We start from the raw sequence: 23,684 nt of genomic DNA, 5'->3' as shown, positions 1-23,684 counted from the left end.
ATCTCATTGGAACTGAAGTTGCTAAGGAGCAGAATCCAATGACTGGAGTGAACCTTCAGTATTGATGGGTCGGCCCACACCTGGGCAGCCGAATAAACCTTTAATTTGCGTAGCCAGTGTCGATATCGGGCGCCCTCTCGTCACATACAACACAATCAGATGCAAAATGAAAAAATCCCTCTGTACTACTACAACAATATGAGGTTTTTTTTTTCAATAGTGCAGAGATTTTCATGGTGACGTTTAAATTTGACCTGATGTGAGTGTCGGAGTAAAGGACATGAGATTTGTTCCATCATTTGAAAGAGTATATATGATAGATATAACTGCGATAACATGGTGCACATTGAAGCAATATTCTCTTTGTGATGATCCAACTACACTCTAGACTTCATCAAAAATGGACACCAATATGTAACATTTAAAAATGAACTTCAATGCAATTAAGATAATTCATTAGAAGGCATTTGAAACAAACAATCTGATAGTCAATAACTCTGAAAAAAGATATGGACGTGCCACAAAAGACCGCCAAGGTGCTAGACTAGCAGAACCACGGTAATGGTTGGCCCAGCAGGTGTCCTAGAGAGTACCAACCGTTATCAGGACCTGTTAGAGGAGAAAGTGAATCCCCGACTGTCCCTGTTTATTTCCCTTTAAATGTAGTGTCTGGTCTGGAAATAGTTTTTCTTTCCAGATGATTACAATGGGATATGATTACAGTTTTGTTTCCATTCATACTTTTTTGCGTGGCGTGCTGAACATCATGAATGTTCCTGTTGCATAAATTTAACATTTCCATCCCAAGTTTTAAGGTCAGTTTCTGGGATTTAGGTTTTTAAAAACGGAAAATCCGGCACTATTCTCTCTCAGGCTCTCTCTCCATATCCCATATTTCCCACTGTTATTAAAAAGGTGTTGAAGAATTTTTTTATTATTCATTCATGGGATGTGGGCTTCGCTGGCCAGGCCAGCATTTATTGCCCATCCCTAATTGCCCTTGAGAAGGTGGTGGTGAGCTGCCTTCTTGAACCGCTGGAGTCCCTGTGGAGTAGGTACACCCACAGTGCTGTTAGGGAGGGAGTTCCAGGATTTTGACTCAGCAACAGTGAAGGAATGGCGATATATTTCCAAGTTGGGATGGTGTGTTGCTTGGAAGGGAACTTCCAGGTGGTGATGTTCCCATGCATCTGCTGCCCTTGTCCTTTTAGATGGTCATGGTTTGGAAGGTGCTGTCTAAGGAGGCTTGGTGAGTTTCTGCAGTGCATCTTGTAGATGATACACACTGCTACCACTGCGCATCAGTGATGAAGCGAGTGGATGTTTGTGGATGGGTTGCCAACAAGCAGGCTGCTTTTTCCTGGGCGATGTTGAGCTTCTTGAGTGTTGTAGGAGCGGCGCACATCTGGGCAAGTGGAGAGTATTCCGTACACTCCTGACTTGTGCCTTGTAGATGGTGGACAGGCTTTGGGCAGTCAGGAGGTGAGTTATTCACTGCAGAATTCCCAGCCTCTGACCTGGTCTTCTAGCCACAGTATTTATATGGCTGGTCCAGTTCAGTTTTTATATAAAGGTCTTACCTGTTAGCTCAAATGATTTTGAATGTTGATCTTCTTTATTACATACCACGATTGTGAAAGCGCTCATATACACTGGACCTCAAAGATTTTGTGTTGGACTTGTGCCATATTTCTGTTTTCTGTACTAGTAATCCTTATTGTTCCCTTTGACTCTGGTGCAGAATTATGGGGGATTTTGTGACTTTGTGCAGTAGTTGCAACTGCCTTGGCTGATTTGACAACATTTTATAATGAATCAAGGTGGTTTCTGTTCTCATTTCAAACTAATGTAAACAATAAATTTGTATTGTCTATTAATATTGCTCTGATGTTGGGGTAGTGGTGTGTGTATATAGGTTTACACAGAATGCCGTTTGCCAACTGCTAGCCAACCTTTACTGCTGGAAAGAAGTGATTTTTAAAAATTCATTCATGGGGTGTGGGCTTCACTGGCTGGGCCAGCATTTATTGCCCATCCCTAATTGCCCTTGAGAAGGTGGTGGTGAGCTGCCTTCTTGAACCACTGCAGTCCATGTGGTGTAGGAACACCCACAGTGACCCAGTTCTCCAGCGCACAGTGTCACACTCCAAACAAGCATGAGGATATCGGATATTATGGACTGTAAGATCATATTTTGTGGAAATGGCCACAAACTCTGTCAAGATGGCTGCAACTTAACATGTGTCTATGGACATTTAAACTGTGGACAGTATTCGATTCTGTGGTCAATATTTAGTTAAACATGGACCTGAATAAAGGGGGCTCACAGCCACCTGTGAAGTTTAAACTTCTTACTGTGTAAGGGTGAATCAGTGTTTGAGGATTATGAAATCTTTAGACTATTGGTCTCCAAGTACCAAATTGAACAAAGGAGAATGTCTGAACTCAAGTTGGGACAGAGCTAAGAGTGAATGACCATTTTCAACTGCTATTGCATTGTGGCAGTCTGGACCCCAGAAGTGTTAACCCTGCAGTCATGTGGCGGAAACTAACTTCCAGGGACTGCAGTATAATGCAATCTGAACAAATCTATGTGTGTGCATACGAGAAGCATGTGAAGCATCACCAAGATACAGCTGAAACAGCTGAACCATCATAGCTGAAAGTTTTATAATGCAGCCAAAGCACTGTACTTGTTCCCGCTTCCAAGTCCGCCTGAGAGTCAACCTCCTGTCTATTCACCTGCAACGATTCCTCTGATTTGGAACTATATCGCCGTTCCTTCACTGTCGCTGGGTCAAAATCCTGCAACTCCCTCCCTAACAGCACTGTGGGTGTCCCTACACAACAGGGACTGCAGCGGTTCATGAAGGCAGCTCACCACCACCTTCTCAAGGGCAATTAGGGATGGGCAATAAATGCTGGCCTAGCCAGCGACACCTACATCCCAGGAATGAATTTTTAAAAAGCGCTTTGCAGCTTCCTGAGAATCCTTTGGTTCTAAAAGACCTTCACTCCAACTAAAATATCAATTCAGCCAAGTTGACATCAGGCCTGAATTCCCTCTGAGGACTGAGTTATAAATTCCATTTTGATAATTACGGCTTTAGCTTAATCTGAACCTAATCTTTGTGTGTGTGATAGTGTGAGTGAGATGAGTGATTGAGATGTTGCGTTCAAACATTTGGGGCAAGTGTGTGAAGATAAATAACCTTCTTTACTTTTAAAAAGCACCAAAAAGCCTGCTGCTGGAATTTATTTTTAAATTAAGAAAAGTCACTCTGTGGGTAAGGGAATGCACACACCTTACACACAAGCATCCTGATTTCGGACCACACACATCCTGTCCGTAACCACAGTGAAAGGTTGCACAATATCTGCAGGGCTGCCATTCTCAGTGTCCTTGGCTAGGAACCTGTTATGAAACAACCCGTATTTATTAATACATCAAACTACAGTGTAGTTGCCATGTACATTATTAGGCTAGGATATAGTTTTGAAAATGAACTGAAAGTGGGCTTAGGATAAAAAGTTTAGAGTGTTACAGGGCCATGTTGGTTTTAGAAAGACCTATCAAGCACTCTCTGAGGGTTCAGAGGAATACTGCTGGTTAGAGGTGGTATGTTCACTCAGGGAATCGGGGTTCCCATGGCAATGTGCACTTTTACATGCAGGTGGTGGTCTGGAGTTACAGGTAGCGATGGTAGAGCCTCCAATGTTTTTTTCCATCAGATGGCTGACCAGGAATCCCCCCTACTCTTACCTGCCACTGGCATGTGTCAGAATGATTTGAAGGTCGATAATTAACCTGTTTAGCCACATTCTGAACACACTTTCCTTGGCGATCAAGTCCTGTGGTGAGGCATGAACCCAGGATGCTACACACTGCCACATGACCTCCAATATCCCGCTGGTTAAGGCTTTATTCTTATTCTCATTATTCTTATTCTTCAGTATTCATACAGAAAGTGGGCATTGAAATGTATTTATCTTAAAAGAGAAACATTAAACCTTAAGTCAATCTCTGGCAGTGGATCCTGGCGAAGGGTGTGGGGTGGGGGGTGGAGGGTGTGGGGCGAGGGGGTGGTGACCTAATAAAAGTCTTTAAAATTATGGAAGGTTTTGATGGGTTGAAGCAGAGTGAATGTCTCCATTTATGGGCAAGAGCAAAGCTGGAGGCCATCAACATATAGATCGTCATCGCAAAATCAAATGGGGAATTGAGAAAAAATTTCTTCACCCAGAGAGTGATGAGAATGTGGGACTTGTTACCACATAGAGTGGTTGAGGTAAATAATGTAAATGCATACAAGGGGAAACTATATGAGAGAGATAGGAAACTAGGGTTTCCCATTTGATAGAGTCAAATGAGGGAGGTTGGGAGGAGGGCCCAGTGGAAAATAAACTTGACATGTAATAGTAGGGCTGAAAGGTCTGGGCCAGAATTTTGTGCTCCGAGGTTGGTAACACACCCGACCCCAACGGGCATAAGATCGCGCGAGATGGCATCAGGCGAGTGTCCCGATGTCATCGCGCGCTCACACGATATTTCGCTCGGCGGGCGCGCACAAAAATGGGAAGAACGCCCGCCGACAATTAAGCCCATTAACGGCCCAATTGAAAACGAATTTTCGTGGCCTGTCCAACCTTAAGGCTGGCGGATGGGCCAATCGGCCAGGCGGGCTTTACATTTTTGATGAAGCCTCATCCAAGGGCGGGATAAATATCTGGGGGCTGTTTCTTTTTAATGAGGTTTGCTGTCAGGTGCTTGATGGTGCTGCATAGACATTTTTTTTGCAGCATTTTTGAGCTTTGTTTTATTATTTGGAGGCCTGCAGCTCCCTGAGGCAGCTGCCTGCCTTCAGTGGAAGTGCTCACCAGCGCCCACGGTGAAGTCAGTGCCCGAACTCTTCCTGCCCCCACCGGCAGTGCCAAGCCTTTCTCCGGGCATGTTTCACAGCTGGCTGGCCATTAATTGGCCAGCCGGGATAAGATCATGTCCACGGTGCGATCTCAGCCCAGAGTGGGTTTGGCATCCGCTTCCGGCCTTGCTGATCCTGGGTGCACCCCGAGGGTAAAATTCAGGCTCTTGTGCTGTTCATTCTGTGTTGCGCAGAGGAAATCTAGGGGAGAATTTTCCCCCCGTTGGGGATGGGGGTGGTTTGGGCGCGATCAGCTGGGCGCCGCCATTTTACGTTGGGGGGGGGAGCCAATTAAGGCCCAGTCCCAACGTGACGCGCACCCGGAAGCGCTGAGCGCCCCCTGTGCGGGCCAGGGCGGGGGGGGGGAGGGGGGGGTGGCGGGGTTGGGGAGGGGGTTGCCTGAGTCGAGGTCTGCAGAGCGCAGAAATTTTCCTGAGGCACAGAGCTGCCTCAGGGAGATTACTTTAAGTTCCAAAAAATTTAATAAAGGGAAAATTTTTTTTTTTAAGACATGTCCCTTCATGTGAAACTGTCACATGAGCTGGGACGTGTCTATTCATTTTAGTTTACAAATTTTCAAACCTTTGAAAACCTTCATGAAACCTCATCCCACCCGTAGATGAGGTTCCATCAAAAATGCGAAGGCCGCCTGGGCTCCTCACCTGCCCCCTCCGCCGACCTTAAGGTTAGACGGGCAGCTCAGTTTATTGGTTTAATTGATAGTTAACTGGCCTTAATAGGCCTTTGATAGTTTGGCGGGCGCGCAGCCACCGAACTAAAAATCTGAATGACGCGCAGTGATGCCGAGATGCATGCCCGATGTCACCCGCGTCATTTTACACCTCGGCGAGCCCGCCCCGCCCCCGCTCACTGAGCCGAAGATTCAGCCCCAAGGGTAGGTACAGGCTTATTGTAAAACAGGGTCGGAGGGCTAAGAATAGTTGGACCTGGTGAACAGATGTAACCTAGCCCACATTTTAAAGTCATGAACTTTGTCTTTATTTTTAAAGAACACTTCTGGTTTTTGTGCTATTATTTATGCTTAAGTGGCAAAATCTATTGCGACATGGGAGGCCCGAACTGGATTCAGCGCAGGGGTTTCTTGTGGTGTAGCTGAGGGACTGAGATGAAGAGCTGAGCTGCTACAACCCGATACTGATAGGAGGTTACAATTATAGCATGACTCTTCCAATATAAATGCGGGCCCAGGAATTTAAAATGGATAATATCTGGCAAACAAGCATGTGACAAAAACATGACACAAGGAAGCAAAGCTTTGTCAGCAAAACGTTAATGCAAATATAAGATTTTAATACAATATGGAGAGATCGCCTTTTCATAAGGATAGGATTAACTTGAACATTTCTTTGATTCTACCATCAAACTGCTTTCAGTGTAAAAACAAAAAGCTAAAAGCTACTGAAGTGTAGGCAGGCAAATGCAAGTAATTAAAGAAAACAATACCGTTCATTCCGTTGTATATCAATTTGATTGAAACTATTTTAGAAGTGTATTTTATTTGAATTTGCAAAATTAAAATTAAGTTAAACAGCTTAAAAGGAAATTGGTATTTTAATTTCTGTCCATTCCCTCCTGCCCATCATTGCTCAATTATACCTGTAACATAAGGGTCTGGCACAGAAAGGGTTAACACGGGACTGAGTATTGTGTCACCCTCACGGTAATGTAAAGGAACACATGACCCCAGCCTTGAGGTCAGTCTTCTACTGGACAGAGCCTTGTGTAGAAGCAAGCATGGAGACAGCTTGTAGCTTAAACCTTATACTGTACATATGTATACAGTTACTAGCAGTTAATAAACACTTACTGTTAAACTATACAAGATGCAGAACCTGTTCATGAGACCTACCAAACTACACGCAACATTTTACAACATGGTGTCAGTTATTGGAACAACCCAGAACCTCGGGGAAGCTGGAGAAGAAATTTTAAAACTTGGAAGATTGGGAAAACAGGAGCATTCTGACCTGACGAAAAGCACCAGAAACAGAGGCGCAGAAGAAGATTGCCAGAGAAAAGCTCCAGAGCAGGATTGAGAGCAGAAAGCACAAATAAAACTCCACACGGCAGCAGATGACTCCACTGAACCTGGTGGAATTCCAGCTTCAATACCCAGCGGATGCAGATTCAGAAGGCCGTGCAGGGGGTTAGCTAAAATACTTAAGTCCTCGGCCAGAACAACTTTAAAGAAGCTTTTAAGTCAACAGCAGTCAGAATCGCCATTTAAAAACAAACCACGAATGACCTGAGCCCGAGTTGACACTGATTGAAAAAAAAATTAACTAAAAATAAAATCGGCAGTTAAAAGACCCAACAAAAGTCAGGAATTGACAGTTTCGTGACACAAAATTACTTTGATACTACAGGGAAGATCTAAAAAAGTCGATTCAGGGAATCACTTATGAAAAATTTAAAACACTAAAATCACGTGTGCCATTACTATGGAAGCCCACTAAAACCGGCAAACGTGGGAAACTTCATTGTGAAGAAACATATGACAGTGCCATCTTGCATTCCCTAACAGCCCTTAAAGCTGTACATACGTTTAAAATTTAATGACCATGGGTCTAGAATGTACTCTACCAGACTGGTTTCAGCCCATCAAGTCAGACAGTCACAAAGTTGGGGATTTTTGAGAAAGAGATTCCTTAGATACACAATTGCTTCAGTTCTAGATAAAAAGACAGAAGCTGAACTGGTTAACACACTGCTTTATTTGGTAGGTCCATTATTGCTAGACAAGGAATCAATGAATCCTCAACAAAACTTTATGAAGTTTTAAAATCATTTGACACATATTTGAATCTGTGAAGTAACAAGATCCTTGAAAGGGCAAAGTTTAACAAACATGTTCAATAGCCAGGAGAACCAGTTTTCTCCTTCATTAACAAGCTGTACAGATAGCTGAAGGCTGTGACTACCTGAAATCAGAGTTAATCAGGGACAGATTTATTGGTGGAGTGGCAGACAATGCACTCTCAGACATGCTTCAAACTAAGGAAGATTTAACTCTTGAGGAAGCCATTCAAATGGTCAGGAAATCCAAAATCCATTTACAGCACAGATCCATCTTGAGGGGAGAAAGCAAGCCATGGTGCAGGGCAAACCTCATTGCTCAGCTAGTAAAACAGCAGGGGCACAGGGATGTTCCAGGCCAAGGGAAGGATTACCTTACCCACCAGTGGAGGGTGAGCGACCTTGCCAGCACTATGGAGCCAAGCGACCCCACAGACATGATCAATGTCCGGCAATCTCAGCACAATGGCCAGGGTTTTATAGCTGTGCCATGGCGTGTCTCCCTCGATGAATGTGGTGAGCCATTTAAATCTCCATTCAGTTCGGCAGGACCGTAATATTCCACCGGGCGAAAGGGGCCGCAAAATCCTGGCCAATGTTTTAATTACAACCGCATTGGACACTTGGGAAGCTATGCAAAGCTAAAACACCCAGATGCACAGAGGATCTCAGGACAATTCACGAAGTTGAGGTATCACACCAAGAGGAACCGCAGCCATGTTTCTTGGGTAAGGTTATAAGATCAATGATTTTTGTTGCCGAACATGGACATCTCCGTTAATGGTCACCTCACAAAGAGTTAATTGGATACGGGAGCCAGTGTTACGGTCCATTAGGACAAGGAACCATAGCTGAGAGACCTCTGGCTACGAGTGGTAGACACACCACTCTACCAGCCCGGAGGAATCCAACTTCCAGTTACAGGCATGATTCTGGAACCATTAAGGTATAGCGGCAAATAAATCTTTAAAGTTATGTACGTCATCCGTAAGAGCAGAGATGAACGTGTTGCCCTGAATCTTCTTAAAACAGCAGAAGACATCAAAACAAACTTTGTCATGAATTACACAGACCTGCGAGCTCCAGAGGATCCCAACAGAAAAGACACTCTCAACTGGGACTTCAGCTCTGAATTGCCTTCACTCTTTGCAGAGCTGGTTTGTCCACTTTTTTTACAGGAGCCAGTAGCTCCTCTTTGGTCAGACCAGCCAACCACTCAGATGGTTACCATGATGCCTCGGGTGGAAGAAAGCCAAGAGATGAACCAGCAGCAAGAAGAGCCTCAACCTCCAACATCTGTTAGTGAGATAGCTCAAGGCACCACGACACAGACGCTGCAATCTCCGGCCAGTACGGCCGTTAGCCAGATGATGCTGGAACAGAGAAGCAGCCATCAACCAACCGCAGCACACCTCACTAAGGCAAGGAACCAAACTAGTGAGAATATCATTGCGCAGCAAGGCAAACTGCAAGGTGAGCTGAGTGATAACTCACGCCCAGGCAACAGGAAGAGACAACTTCCATTCCAACATGCATCACGGTGAACTGCACGTAGGAAGAAAAACAAAATACACACTACAGACGAGTTGAGAGTTTGTTCTTCCCATAAAGAACTGGATAAACCAATGGCTATCCATAACACCAGATAGGGAGTTGACAAGAAGCGATTCAACTCCAAAGAATGAAAAAAGAGGATTAAGAGCAACCAAGCAATGACCACATCCAAAACAACGGCCTATTCACAAGGCTTGCCCACTACATCAGAGCCTACCGTTCCTCCAATGGTTGTAAAGACCAGGTCTAGAAGAATTATAAGGCCTCCAAACCACCTGAACCTTTGAACTCAAAGATTTGATGGGAGGAGAAGGGGTAATGTAAACATGTTGGGTAAACTGGATTATATGTTGGTTATATGTTGGTTAACTATGTTGGTTGAATACTTGGGGGGAGGTGTAATATATGGATCTGGCATAGAAAGGGTTAACATGGGATGGAACACAGTACCGCCCACACTGTGATGTAAAGGAACACATGACAGCCTAGAGGTCAGTCTTGTACTGGACAGAGCCATGTGTAGAAGCAAGCATGGAGACAGCTTGTAACTAAGACCCTATACTGTACGTATGTTTATAGTTGCTAGTAGTTAATAAAAACTTACTATTAAACTACTTAAGTCTCAGAACCTCTTTATAAGACCTAGCAAACTGTGCATAGCATCTTACAACAATATCAAAGCAGTAAATGTCCCCGGGGAAATATCTAGGTGATGTATTATCTAGGTATTCAGGAATGTGGCCTGTCTTGTTCATTGGAAGTTGACTGTAATCATTCCATCTATCAGAATCCTTGTTAGTTGGTGTCACTTACCATGTCAAGAAAATGCCTTAACCTGTAGGCTCTGATGGAGAATGTAGAATATTGCCACCTCAATTACGTTTGCTGGGTTATGGATACTTGGTATATCACTACAAAGAAGAAACAACTTGCATTTATATAGCAGCCTACCTCAGCATTGGCGCACCCTGTTCCTGTCTCCAAACACAGCCCATTCTTTCCACGTGGAATACATTCTGTATGCTTCGTCCCCAGTCACTGTGAAAAGTGTTACTACCTGCACTCGTTCCAGATTATGGCCAAGCTCTGTTGCCAGTATTCAAAAGCTCGTTTGAACATTTACTGCTCTCTGCAGAAAAGCACTTGTGTTGCAGGTTGCCAGAGATGGCACTAGCGCACCTCGCAATGCCATCATGGCCACTCTAGATTTTGTATCACTTTTTAAAACTGTCCAACAGATATGTCCACCAAATCTAACACCTGAGTAAGCTACTTCCACATGTACCAGACATAGTGAAACCACGCCGAGATTTAAAGCAGAGGGGATAGAAAATCACAATGGCTCAAGGTAGCAGAAGTGCCACACCAGTTCCAAGTGCTATCACCTCAAGGAAGAAATTGCTCTTCAAATTCAATGCATCTTCATCAGGCCTTTGAGCCGCAATGATGCAGAATGGACAACCCGTTGCCTGTGCATCTAGAGTGCTAATATCAGCAGGGTTGAGATGTGCGCACATTGAGAATGAGCTTTTAGCAGTTGTGTTTGCCTACAATAAATTTGAAGCCTATATCGTGAGCTGGAAGGGGTAAATATTGAAACACCATCACCACAGAATTAGTAGTGATCAAGCCACCAAACAGCATGCCTAAGAAACGTCAAAAAGCACTGTTTAGACTCCAAAATTATTACCTGGAACCTTCATATAAGGAAGTGGTGAAGGTGGTTTGAGCAGAGACTCAGAGCAGAGCATAATTGCCACAGTTAGTGGCTGTAATTTTACACATGAACTGGAAGAAACTGATCACTGTGAGTGAATACCAGCTGATGACTCACACTGGAAACAATGTACTCATGCTACAGCGGATGACCTGGCTGAAAAGCAGCTAACTATAATTTATCATTCAGAAAGGCTGGCCTGGATCAGGTCAGCGCTACCTGAATCCTTCTACCCTTTGTCGTGGTGTGCAGTTATGATATTACACATTTTTGGAAAAACTGTTTTGGAGGTGACACATTTAAATCTTGGACTGAGTTTAAAGACTGTTTCAAATGGCTCCCAACTACCAGACAGAATTGTAGATTTCAGACTGTGTCTCCCCTTCCAAGTGGACAAAAGACAATCCTTAATTTAATTATGGTCCAAAGAGGTCTCATTCAAGAGATAGCAAGCTTTTGTTGCTGCCTGGCTGTCAGCATGTTAATTGTGCCTTGACCAGAACAATAGCTGAGAACCACAGGTGGGAGAAGGGCTCTTTGAAGTGTTGATGCCTTATTTGGGAGATAACTTAACAATTTTGACCAGGTGACATGGTACAGCGGCCATCCTAGCCCACTGGCTAAGAGTAATACAAAAAGGCAACAAGCCGCCAGGTACATAGAGAAACATCTTCAGAGAAGCCGACAAGAGCTTCAACACAGGGACAGAGAGACTGACAAGCACAGCCATTGAATTCCTGTCATCAACCAAGCTATAAAAGGACCACACCATGGTTCCTTGAACGAGAACTAAAGAAACCCCTCTCTCTCCTCCCTGCCTGATTCCGTTTACTAATCTATTTGTGAAAGAAACTCTGGCATTTCAACAGTAGAAGCCATCGCGGCTGCAGAGACAACTCTACAACCTCAAGACCTTCACTTTAGACAATGCAGCATCATGATTTCAAATCATACCAGGCCTGTACTGAACAACAGAGAGACTGAACTCATCCAATTTTTATAAGTCGTATTTTTATCTCCCTCTGTAATGAATCTTTGTGTGTGTATATGTGTTAGCAACTTTATGTTTTCTTAGGCAACTTCCAGGACAATAGCGTGAAATAAAGTAACCTCTTATTTTTTTAAAGTAAAAAGGCTTTGCTGCTGGGTAATTTTAAATTCAATTTTTCACTCCACGGTTAATGGACCAGAAACTGAACTGGACTAGCCATATAAATACTGTGGCTATGAGAGCAGGTCAGAGACTAGGAATCTTGCAATGTGTAACTCACCTCCTGATTCCCCAAAGCCTGTTCACCATCTACAAGGCACAAGTCAGGAATGTGATGGAATACTCTCCACTTGCCTGGATGAGTGCAGCTCCAACAATACTCAAGAAACTTGATACTGTCCAGGACGAAGCAGCCTGCTTGATTGGCACCATATCCACAAACATTCACTCCCTCCACCACTGGCGCATAGTAGCAGCAGTGTGTACCATCTACAAGATGCACTGCAGGAGTTCACCAGGACTCCTTTGACAGCACCTTCCAAATCCACAACCACTACCATCCAGAAGGACAGAGGACAGGGGCAGCAGACACATGGGAACACCAACACCTGTAAGTTCCCCTCCAAGTCACTCACCATCCTGACTTGGAAATATATTGCCGTTCCTTCACTGTCACTGGGTCAAATCCTGGAACTCCCTCCCTAACAGCACTGTGGGTGTACCTACACCACATGGACTGCAGCGGTTCAAGAAGGCAGCTCACCACCACCTTTTCAAGGACAACTAGGGATGGGCAATAAATGCTGGCCCAGCCAGTGAAGCCCACATCCCGTGAATGAATAAAAAGAATACGTTCACACATACAAATACATTGTTCACGGGTGACTTTGGGGAAACATCTTTAAAGCATCATGGTACTTTACTTCGACTTTCAGGCTGAATTAACTGTCTGAAAGAAATTGGCATCCAAAGGACAGTGGTCGTGGGTTTGGAAGGTGCTGTCAAAGGAGCCCTGGTGAATTTCTACAGTGCATCTTGTAAATGGTACACACTGCTTCTAACGTGCGTTGGTGGTGAAGGGAGTGAATGTTTGTGGATGTGATGCCAATCAAGCAGGCTGCTTTGTCCTGGACAATGTCAAGCTTTTTGAGTGTTGTGGAAGGTGCACTCCTGACTTGTGTCTTGTAGATAGTGGACAGGCTTTGGGGAGTCAGGATTCCTAGACTCTGACCTGCCCTTGTAGCCACAGTATTTATATGGCTAGTCCAGTTCAGTTTCTGGTCCATTACCCATGGAGTGAGAAATTTAATTTAAAATTACTCATGGTAAATAGCTCTATTGTGTAAAGAATTGATGTCAGTAGCTCATTTGACATGCAATGACATAAGAGGTTGTATCCGTAGAGACCACCACAGCCTCTAATGGCTCCTGATGTCAACAGATTTTAAACAGTACATTGCAAACGCTGATACCTGCTCAGTCCAAGGTAGTTTCTCAAGTAAGGAACCATGATTACAGCACAGGATTGTGGCTAAGCCATGGCTGAAAGTTGGGGCTGTCTTTTGTGAGCCACATGGTGAAACCTTACACATGGTTTGTGACCATAAGTGTAACCTTATCAAAGCAGCTCCTCATTTCAGCCACAATGTGCAGTGTTCTGAGAGAATTTCAAGAGGTGTTGTGTGAGTGGGGTTACCAGTCATTCTAGTAACAGCTACTGGTCCACACATCTGCATCCACAGAATTTGCAATCTTTGCCAAGGAAGGGGGGATTGAGACACGTGATGCTAATGCCTCACTACCTGCAGTCCAATGGGAAAGCAAAGAATGCCATCATGGCCACTAACCAACCCTTCACAACATGCAAGGACACTCATCATGCTGCAGGAATCAACGGCAATTGATTTATGCTGTGAATAAAACCCTGTGATTGAGGACTTTTTCTGAACGCAGGCTCCCCAGTGCTCCCTCGAATTGTCCACAGTCTCCAGAACAAGGAACAAATACTCCAACATGTGAAAACCCCTGGTAGTCAGGTACCAATCACAGATCTGGGAGGTAGCATCAACCTCCATGTCAGTTGAAGGACTCTTTGCATAGCGCCTCTTTGTGTCTTTCTGTTTTCTTTCAGATTTCCTCTATGAATGATTTTTCTTGAATTCTGAAATGGATGGTATGTTTTTTTTCTTTGGGGGGGGGAAGTGTTTAACGTGAGGCACAGGCTTGTTACATGAGCATTGCCAACAGAGTCATTGCAATGTGATTAATCAGGTTATTGGTTTGTTCAGACTCTTATCTGTGTTTGTGTGTGTGTGTGTGTGTGTGTCTGTGTGTGTGTGTGTGAGTGTGTGTGTGTATGTGTGTCTGTGTGTGTGTGTGTGTGTCTGTGTGTGTGTATCTGTGTGTGTCTGTGTATGTGTGTGTCTGTCTGTGTGTGTGTCTGTCTGTGTGTGTGTCTGTGTGTGTATGTATTTGTGTGTGTCTGTGTGTCTGTGTGTGTGTGTGTGTCTGTGTGTTTAGTCTAGTGAAGCAGCAGACACATGGAGCTCCTGCAGCTCCTATCAGCTGATTTATGTTCTATGCTTAGTAAAACGTTGACACCCTTTCTAACAATGTAGGACTCCGCCTAATATTTAAAGAGTTATTGCCATAAAGATATCCTATTATTCAGCAGTCTTGATCTACTCTGAATAGGTTAACAACAAAAACTTAAATTTATATAGTAACTTTAACATAATAAAGCATCCCAAGGCACTTCATAAGAGCGTTAGAAAACAAAGAATGACGCTGAGCAGCACAGAGACATTAGGTCAGATTAAACACAAACTTGGTTAAAGAGCCAAGTTTTAAGGAGTGTTTTAAAGGAGGCCAGTGAGGTAGAGAGATGTAGAGAGGGTATTCCAGAACTTGGGGTTCAGACAACTGAAGGCACCTGACTGGATGGATTCAAGCATGGAGACATGGGAAAGATGGGGTGGATTTGATGACAACATATTCAAAGGCTTTGGAAAGGAAAGGAAGGTTGGAGATGGGACAGTAGTTTGAAAGATGGTGGGGTCAATGGTTTTTTCTGAGGAGAGCGCTGATGCTGGCAGAGTTAATGAAGAGAGGAACAGTACCTGAAAAGTGAGAACCATTTACAAAATATCAGTTAGCTTGGGAGCCAGGAGGGGAAGCTGGGTGATCAGCAGTTTAGCGGGAATAGGATTAAAGAGACAGGAGGTGGGTCGTTGACAAGAGGAGCTCAGAGAGGGCATGAGGGGAGATAGGAGAGAAACTAGAGATGGATGCAAGTTAGGTGTGAGAGCAGGAGGGAGAGTTAATGGAAATTTGACCAGATGGGTTCCTGGAAGAGGGGGAAACTGCAAAGGCAGCTGATTGGATAGTTTCAGTCTTACTGACAAAGATGTCCATGAGCTTCTGGAATTTACTGTTGGAGATGAGGGTATGGGGGAAGCGGCAGCAATGAACAATTTTGGGCCCCGAATCTCAGGAAGGATGTGCTGGCCCTGGAAAGGGTCCAGAGGAGGTTCACGAGAACGATCCCAGGAATAAAAGGCTTAACATATGAGGAACGTTTGAGGACTCTGGGTCTACATTTGATGGAGTTTAGAAGGATGAGGGGGGATCTGATTGAAACTTACAGAATACTGAAAGGCCTGGATAGAGTGGACGTGGGGAAGATGTTTCCATTAGTAGGAGAGACTAGGACCTGAGGGCACAGCCTCAGAGTAAAGGGAAGACCTTTTAGAACAGAGATGAGGAGAAACTTCTTTAGCCAGAGAGTGGTGAATCTATGGAATTCATTGCCACAGAAGGCTGTGGAGGCCAGGTCATTGAGTGTATTTAAGACCGAGATAGATAGGTTCTTGATTGGTAAGGGGATCAAAGGTTACAGGGAGAAGGCGGGAGAATGGGGTTGAAAAACTTATCAGCCATGATTGAATGGCGGAGCAGACTCGATGGGCCGAATGGCCTAATTTCTGCTCCTAGGTCTTATGGGTGAGGTGGGTTGTGGTTGAAGAAGGTGATTTGCATTGCAGAAGTTGGGTCATCTTTGATAATCCTGGAACAGTGAACAGATTTAGAAAAGGAGAGCAGGACTCCATAGAGTTTTCCGTGATTAAATGAGAAGCATGGGGTTAAATCATTCAAACTGGAGGAGCTGTATGTGAAAGTTCAACCAGAGGGTTTTTTGTTTCGCTGACAGAGAAGCAACAGCGCCACCAAACTGCGGACTCCAGAGTTTTCAACTTTTCGGGGGATAGCCAGACTCAAACTATATATATATATATATCAACAATATTTAAGCATGAATTAGGAGATTTTGCAATCGTAACATTTACAGGACTATCATGCCAGGGCGAATAATGTCAGTGTTCACGGTCATCAAAGTTGGGACATGACCCGGCACAAATAAATGGGAGCTGCCAACCTGCAACTACTTTGCAAACGAATGTTTCAGTGTGTCTTTAACTCACTATGTTGTGCGGGGCTGGTGATGCGAAAGGACGTGTGTTTTTTAGGTGAGGGGTTTGGCTCAGGGCTGCAACCGCAGAATGAAACTGCCAGAGGGAAAAAAAAAGTTTGCAATGATTTATTTTTTTGCCCGATAATTGTGACAGCAAAAAACAAATCCCGAGTTTTGTTTGTGCGCCTCTCAGCCGGCTACTGGAGATATCTTCACCAATCATTGACTTTAACCTCACCATTTGAAGTTAAAATACATCCCCCATTCTTGTTTATTGTTAATACTGTAGATCACAACTTGATGTCTTAGTGCAAAGAATTGCGCCAACAATTTCATCGCACTAGAGTGATATCTACATATATAGCTACACATATATATATATAAACGCCACTGAGGGACAGGTTAAAACTGCCTTGTGAATTTGTTTGTGTGTGTGTGGGGAGGGGGTGTTGTTTACTGGACAGGAGTTCAAGTGTCTGTTTTGGAAAGTGAGCAGATATTCCGCACCCCCACCCCCACCACCCCCTGCACTGAAGCCGAAGCAAAACCCACTGGGGGCTGTTGAGACGGGCCAGCCCGGAGGGTCCTCGCCCGGTGGGCATTCTGCAAACGAAAGCGCTGTTGCAAAACCCACCCCCTTTTTGGTGAGCCAAGTGGACCTCAAATCCCAATGGCAAGAGAGGTTATCCCTCGCTCCGGGACCGGGGTGGCTGGACGAAAACCGAAATGGGCAGCGAGAGAGAGAGAGAGAGAGGGGGGAGAGAGAGGGAGAGATGAGAGAGAGAGAGAGGGGGAGGGATGAGAGAGAGGGGGAGAGAGAGGGGAGAGAGGGGGGGAGAGAGAGAGAGAGAGAGGGGGGAGAGATGAGAGGGGGGGGAGAGAGACAGGGAGAGAGAGAGAGGGAGAGATAGAGGGGGGGAGAGAGAGAGGGAGAGATGAGAGGGAGAGGGGGGGAAAGGGAGAGAGAGAGGGAGAGATGAGAGAGGGGGGGGAGAGAGACAGGGGGAGCGAGAGAGGGAGAGAGGGGGGAGAGAGGGGGAGGGATGAGAGAGAGAGGGGGGTGGGGGAGAGAGAGAGGGGGGAGAGAGGAAGTGCACGTGTTTACAGGGGTTTGTGTTGGAGTGAAAGTTGGACAGGAAGTTCCAGTGGCCGGGACTTCAGTCACCAGTGGAGGTGGTGGTGTTGGATGGGGTGGGGTTACATTTGGCACCGGGACAGTAACCACTCAAATCACTTACATCACAGTCCCCACTTCCTTCCGTCTCCAACCCATTTAAATCTGAGCGAGCTGCGGGTTGTTGGGACTTGAAAGTTTTGAGCTGCTGCATCCAGGAGCCCTGGACCTAGTGAGACAGAGACAGAGAGAGACAGAGAGAGAGAGACACAGACAGAGACAGAGGATGTTGCTCCTGTGCCTGTGCCTGAGCTTTGTGCTGTCCCCGGGACTCTCGGTGGGGAACAGCCCGCAGCCGGAGCCGGAGGAGCCGGAGGAGCCGGTGCCCGCGGTGTGTGTGCCCACCGTGTGTTACAGTGTGCAGCGGCAGCACAGGAAGTTTAACATGGCCAGGAGCCTGTGCAGGAGCGGCGGCGGAGACGCCATGACCGTGGGCTCCACGGTCGCCGCCGAGGCCATCGCGGTGCTGCTGCGGGGCGGGGAGCACCGGCCGCCGGGGCGGGAGTACTGGATCGGCCTGCAGCTCCAGCACAAGTCGTGCCCCGATGACCAGCGCCTCCTGCGGGGCTACCGCTGGGTGGACGGCCAGGCGGGCGGCGATTACAGCCAGTGGGAGGCGGCGTCCCCGGCGTGCGGACCCCGCTGCGTGACCGTGTCCAGCGGGAGCGGGGACTGGGCGGACCGGCCGTGCAACCAGAAGGCGGACGGGGTCCTGTGCGAGTACCGGTACCCGGGCAGCTGCCGGGCCCTCCGCCAGGGCAACGGCACCGCCACCGTCACCGTCACCTACAGCACCCCCTTCGGCGCCAACAGCAGCCGGCTCTCCGAGCTGCCCCCGGGCACGGTGGCGCGGGTGGGTCCCTGGGGGCTGCTCTTCCAGTGCTCCCCCGACACCTGGTCCTGGCAGCCCCTGGGCCACCCCGCCCCCTGGCACTGCCAGCTGGAGAACGGGGGCTGCCAGCACCGGTGCCAGGAGGCGACGGCGGACGGGGACGGTGGCGAGGGCGAGGGTCGGCGGTGCAGCTGCCTGCCCGGGTACCAGCTGGGCCAGGACGGGCACAGCTGCCAGGCCTTCGACCGGTGCCAGGCGGCGGGATGCGAGCACCAGTGCATCGTGCAGGACGGATCCCCTTACTGCTTGTGCCGGGACGGCTACCAGCTGGACGCCACGGGCAAGGGCTGCGTCGACGTGGACGAGTGCCAGCACGGACCGTGCCAGCAAAGGTGCGTGAACGGCCCGGGGAACTTCAGCTGCGAGTGCCTGCCTGGTTACCAGCTCACCAGCGACAACAAGTGCCAGGACATTAACGAGTGTGCCAACAAAACGCCGTGTGACCAGAAGTGTGCCAACACCGATGGAAGTTTTCAATGCAGCTGCGAAAAGGGATATGAAATTAACCCAGCTGATCCCACATCGTGTGTGTTCTATTGCCAGACTAACACAGAATTCTGCGATCCCAAGTGTGTAGGGGATGATTATTACTGCCCCGAGGGTTATATGCTTGACGAAAGTACTAACAAATGCCAAGACTTCAACGAGTGCGCGTCCGGCTACTGCGACGAAGAATGCACCAACACTTTCGGGAGCTTCAAGTGCGACTGTAAAGAGGGCTTTGAGCTTCAGGAGGATGGCGTCAGCTGCGAGAGTGAAGGTTCAGGCAGCAGCACGGTGGAAATTCTCGTCACTGCACCTCCCAGTCACCCAGGCAGGGCTGGCCTCTCTCTCGGGGTTGTCCTGGGCAGCATTTTCGCCATCGCCGTTTTGACCCTGGTGCTTGCCGGCCTGGGGCACCACCTGCTCGCCAAGCGGAGCAAATGGAAGGCATCAAGTGCCTACAAACTTGCCAACCAGGACGTCGATCTCAGGCAGGTCACCCCTGCAGAGGAGCACAAATGTCAACCCTCAGAGAAACTCAGTGTGGCGACCTGAGGACTTGAGGTGGGAGGGGGGGGTGGGGGGTGGAGGGGGAGGGGGAAAAACATTTACATAGGCAAACAAGCCGTTATATGAAGATGTTAGAGGAAAAACAAACCATGATTCGAAGTTACGACAAACATAAGTGAAGCTGCAGGCTGTCTGAACTTTCATGAGCGTCCCACCTCTGAACCCCAGCTGGCTCTCATTATATTCCTCTGTGGGATGGTCTTACCCAAAGGCCAACCCGTTTTAAACAAGGTTCCTGCTTGAACTTCAGCCATCGCCATGGAGTTTGCCCAGTTTGTGGGAGTCAACTGCAGATCGAACTGCGTTTGGATATACACTGTTTCCTCCCAGCTGACTGCTTATGGGTGCCCTGGCCATGCAGGTTAAGAGCAGCCCAGATAAACTGAGCCAAGAATTGAGGAGGACCCAGTGGACTAAGTATCTATCTGTTCATTTGAAGTGGGTTGTGCTGCAGGCTTTGAAACAACAATGACAACTGGGGTATTGCTGAACACTGGCTACCTTTCACTGTACATATCAGACCCAAGTACAGGAGTTAAAAGAAGCATGTTCTCACCACGTAACTGCCAAGCCCAAAGATCAAGATGGTGAAGTAAAAGCAAGTCAGGCGATGTTTTCTTAAACAGTTTTGAAGAGTATTAAAAAAAGACAGTTAAAAATAAAGAGTGAGTGCATGCTATCGGCAGCTGGAGTGAAAGGCTGCATCTCGAAACTTTTTGTTCAGTTCAATGGTTCTCAAACTGGGGTGTGTGGGCTGTTGAGTGTCCACAGAGACCTTCAAGAGGGCGGCAGTGCAGGGCTGGCCCACAGGTAGGCAATGTGGGTGAGTGACCGCCCAGGCCACCATGGTCAAAAGTATGCGAGTGTGTGGTGGCTGGAGTCTTGTTCTGATGACCACCACTACCCCTCCCCGCCCAACTCAGTGGTCCTGCTCCTCTCTGACTGCTCTACTAATGCATTCTCTGTGCACCTGCTCTTTCTCCATGCTCCTGAGGTCTCCATATCCCTGCTCTCTCTGTGCTCCAGCTCTCTCTGTGCTCTTGCCCGCTCAGTACTTCTGTTCTCTCTCTGTGCTCCTGTTCGGCTCCTGCTCTCTCTGTGCTCCTGCCCCCTCTGTGCCCCTGCTCTCTCTGTGCTCCTGCTGTCTCTCTGTGCTCCTGCTGTCTCTCCGTGCTCCTGCTGTCTCTCCGTGCTCCTGCTGTCTCTCCGTGCTCCTGCTGTCTCTCCGTGCTCCTGCTGTCTCTCCGTGCTCCTGCTGTCTCTCCGTGCTCCTGCTGTCTCTCTGTGCTCCTGCTGTCTCTCCGTGCTCCTGCTTTCTCTCCGTGCTCCTGTCCTCTATATGCTCCTTCTCTTCTCTGTTCCCCTAATGATTTATCTGTGTTCTGCTCTGCAGTAAGAAGCAGGTATACCCATCTTACTCATATTTGTAAGTAAATACATGGTTCTTAAAAAAATTAAAGCACTCATATACAGCACTTCAGTATTATGAGTGTTAGATAGTACTGTAATTTAGATGGGGAGGTCTGTGATTGCTAATTAATTACTAACCCATTTGAAAATGAGTCTTTCAGCCAAAAAGTTTGAGAACCACTGTTTTAATTAATATACTTTCCAAATTTGTCCATTATAGTTTTCTGAGCTTGACACCCAAAATGACAAGAAATTATTTTGTCCGTCCGAAATCACATTAGATCAGCACTCAGACACTAATTCGTATTTAGCATTAGATTGAAGAATAATTTGTACAGCTGGATGTTTTCCAGTGACTATTCCTGTGCATTCATAAAGGGAATCGAAAGATGACAACCTGTATATTTATATTTATTACGTTTTTAAAATATCTGTATAATCATTTTAAAGCCTTTTTTCACATCTGTATTCATTTGTAAAATAAAAACCAAAGACGTCTCTTTTTGAACTGAATTATATTGCATACTTTTTTAAATAAAAATGTTCAAAATCATTTTTGGAAAAAAATACTGTCCTTCTGACTTCTCAGTTGCTAAAACTGGATTTGACAATATTTCTAGAGCTGTAGAAAAATTGCCAAATTTTAAGGTACTTGGAGTTCTGCCAAGCTTCCCAGCATGTAAGATGTCTGGATTAAATACCATATTGATGTTCATTTTGATAGACAAGGCCAGTGATCTCCAGTGAGTACATATAACAGAAAACCTGAGAAATAAGAATGATAAGAAATCCAAAACCAAAAAGAAAATGAAGATTTAGTGAGTAGAACGCTGAAGTGGAATTCTTGGAGAAATTGTTGCAGAGGGAGCCAATGAAAAAATGTGATGCAAAGCATTTGTTATTATAAGTGAGGTTAAAGAAAGAACTATGTTGACTTAGTGCCTTTAATGACCTCAGTACGTTCCACATTCCAGCCAGTGCAGTACTTTAGATGTGTAACCACTGTTATAACATAGGATACATAGCAGCCAATTTGTACACAGCAAGGTCTCATAAACAGCAATGAGATAATAGCCAGACACAGTAAATCTTCACAAAGTTGTCGTTGCATTCCTGAAAAATTGTGACTTTAAGTGCAATGACTTTAAGGCAATCTTAGGAATCAATGTTAATGTTGAAGTTAGTTTCCTTCGGACATTTCTTGCCTGCAAAGACCAATGTACAGGTTTAAATACTGTACTGTACATGTGAAGTACTGTAAATTCCTAGCTGAAATAACTTGCAAAATAAAATAAATCTGTAAATATAAAAGAAATACCATACAGTTAGGTACTTTAGGGCCTTTCTCAGCAGAAACAGAAACATTATAAGTTGAAATGCTATATGTTGCTAAATGCCTACGTTCATAAATGAAATAACCTTTACAGTAAAATAAATTTTAAAATACTAAAGAAGCCCCAGGATTTTAGTGCTCACTCAAAGCAGGAAGCAGAGCTGGGGGAGGAGGAGCAGCTGAACAAATCTCCAGCGGTGGCAACAGGCACCAGGGATTTTTAGGATAAGAAGAGGGTGGGAACAGGAGCTGGGGAGAAGAAGGAGACTTCAGCACTGAGGAAAAGGATAGGAGCTGGAGTGAGGGCTAGCAGCAAGGGCCAGAGTGAGGCTGGGAGCAAGGCTGGAAGCAAGGGGCTTCAGCACTGACAGCAGGAGTGGGAGCGGGAGCAAGAGTGGGGAGAAAAGCAGCAGCTAAAGAAGTCCCCGATGGTGGCAATGGACACAAGGGACTTTAAAAGGAAGGAAGGATGGAGGGTGGGAACAGGAGCCAGAGGAAGAGGGACTTCAGCACTGAGGGCAGGAGTGGTAACGCTGGGGAACAGGTCATGAGCACATGCAGGCCACAGAACAGGAAGCCTGTGGCAAAAGATATTAAAGTGAAACTTGCCACTTTAAGTGGATGTATTGTCACTAATTTATTAATGACATTAAAGTGAAACAATGTTAACTGAGTCAACATTGAACGGAGACTTCTATTTTTAGCAATGTTGATTGAGGGATTAATATTGGCTTAGGACACTGATGTGCCTCCAAAATGGTGGATCATTTACAACCATCTGAGAGGGTAAGTTAAGGCCTCCGTTTAATATCTCAAAGATGGCATTTTCAAAAGTGCAGCATTCTCTCATCGCTGCATTAGAGCATTAGCCTATTAATGCCCGCATGTCTCATGAAATGAGACTTCAACTCACAAGATTGCGACTCAGAAATGAGAATGCTAGCAGTGTAATATGGTTGACCATAATGCTGGAGTATATTCTAAAATTCTTACAGTGGTGTTTTACAGGCCCCAGCCAGAGCAGTTGTGGGATAGATCAGTAGCTTCATTGTCCCCAACAAGGAGAAATATCAACCAAGATACATACTTCCATCAATGTCAGAAAGTGCGCATTCGTGGAGATAAAGTGAGAATAGGCTCAAGCTTAGTTATGGTAGTCATTGCTTAGGGTCACCTTACGGACTTATATCCTACGGTGTTTAGCAGACTGCGAGATGATCTCATTAGAACGTTTACAATTCTGAGGGAGCTTGGCAGCTGAGAGGTTGACTTCCCTGGCTGGAGAGTCTAGAACTAAGCGGCATAGTTTCAAAATAAGGGGTCAGCCAGTTAGGACTGAGATGAAGAAAA

The 23,684-nt window shown here is 46.0% G+C and overlaps 1 protein-coding gene across 1 annotated transcript; it reads left to right on the top strand.

Annotated features, from left to right (window-relative positions):
* Positions 1–17,699: 17,699 nt before the first annotated feature.
* Positions 17,700–21,514, top strand: LOC144689357 (thrombomodulin-like). Its single transcript, XM_078556395.1, has one exon. The coding sequence runs from the start codon at positions 17,873–17,875 to the stop codon at positions 19,574–19,576; it is 1,704 nt and encodes a 567-aa protein (XP_078412521.1). The 5' UTR covers positions 17,700–17,872; the 3' UTR covers positions 19,577–21,514.
* The last annotated feature ends 2,170 nt before the right edge of the window (positions 21,515–23,684 follow it).

Source organism: Cetorhinus maximus, chromosome 14 (genome assembly GCF_964194155.1).
Source record: "Cetorhinus maximus chromosome 14, sCetMax3.hap1.1, whole genome shotgun sequence".
Classification (NCBI taxonomy): Eukaryota; Metazoa; Chordata; class Chondrichthyes; order Lamniformes; family Cetorhinidae; genus Cetorhinus; species Cetorhinus maximus.
Note: the sequence above shows the minus strand (reverse complement) of the source record. Positions and strands in the feature narration are given on the sequence as shown.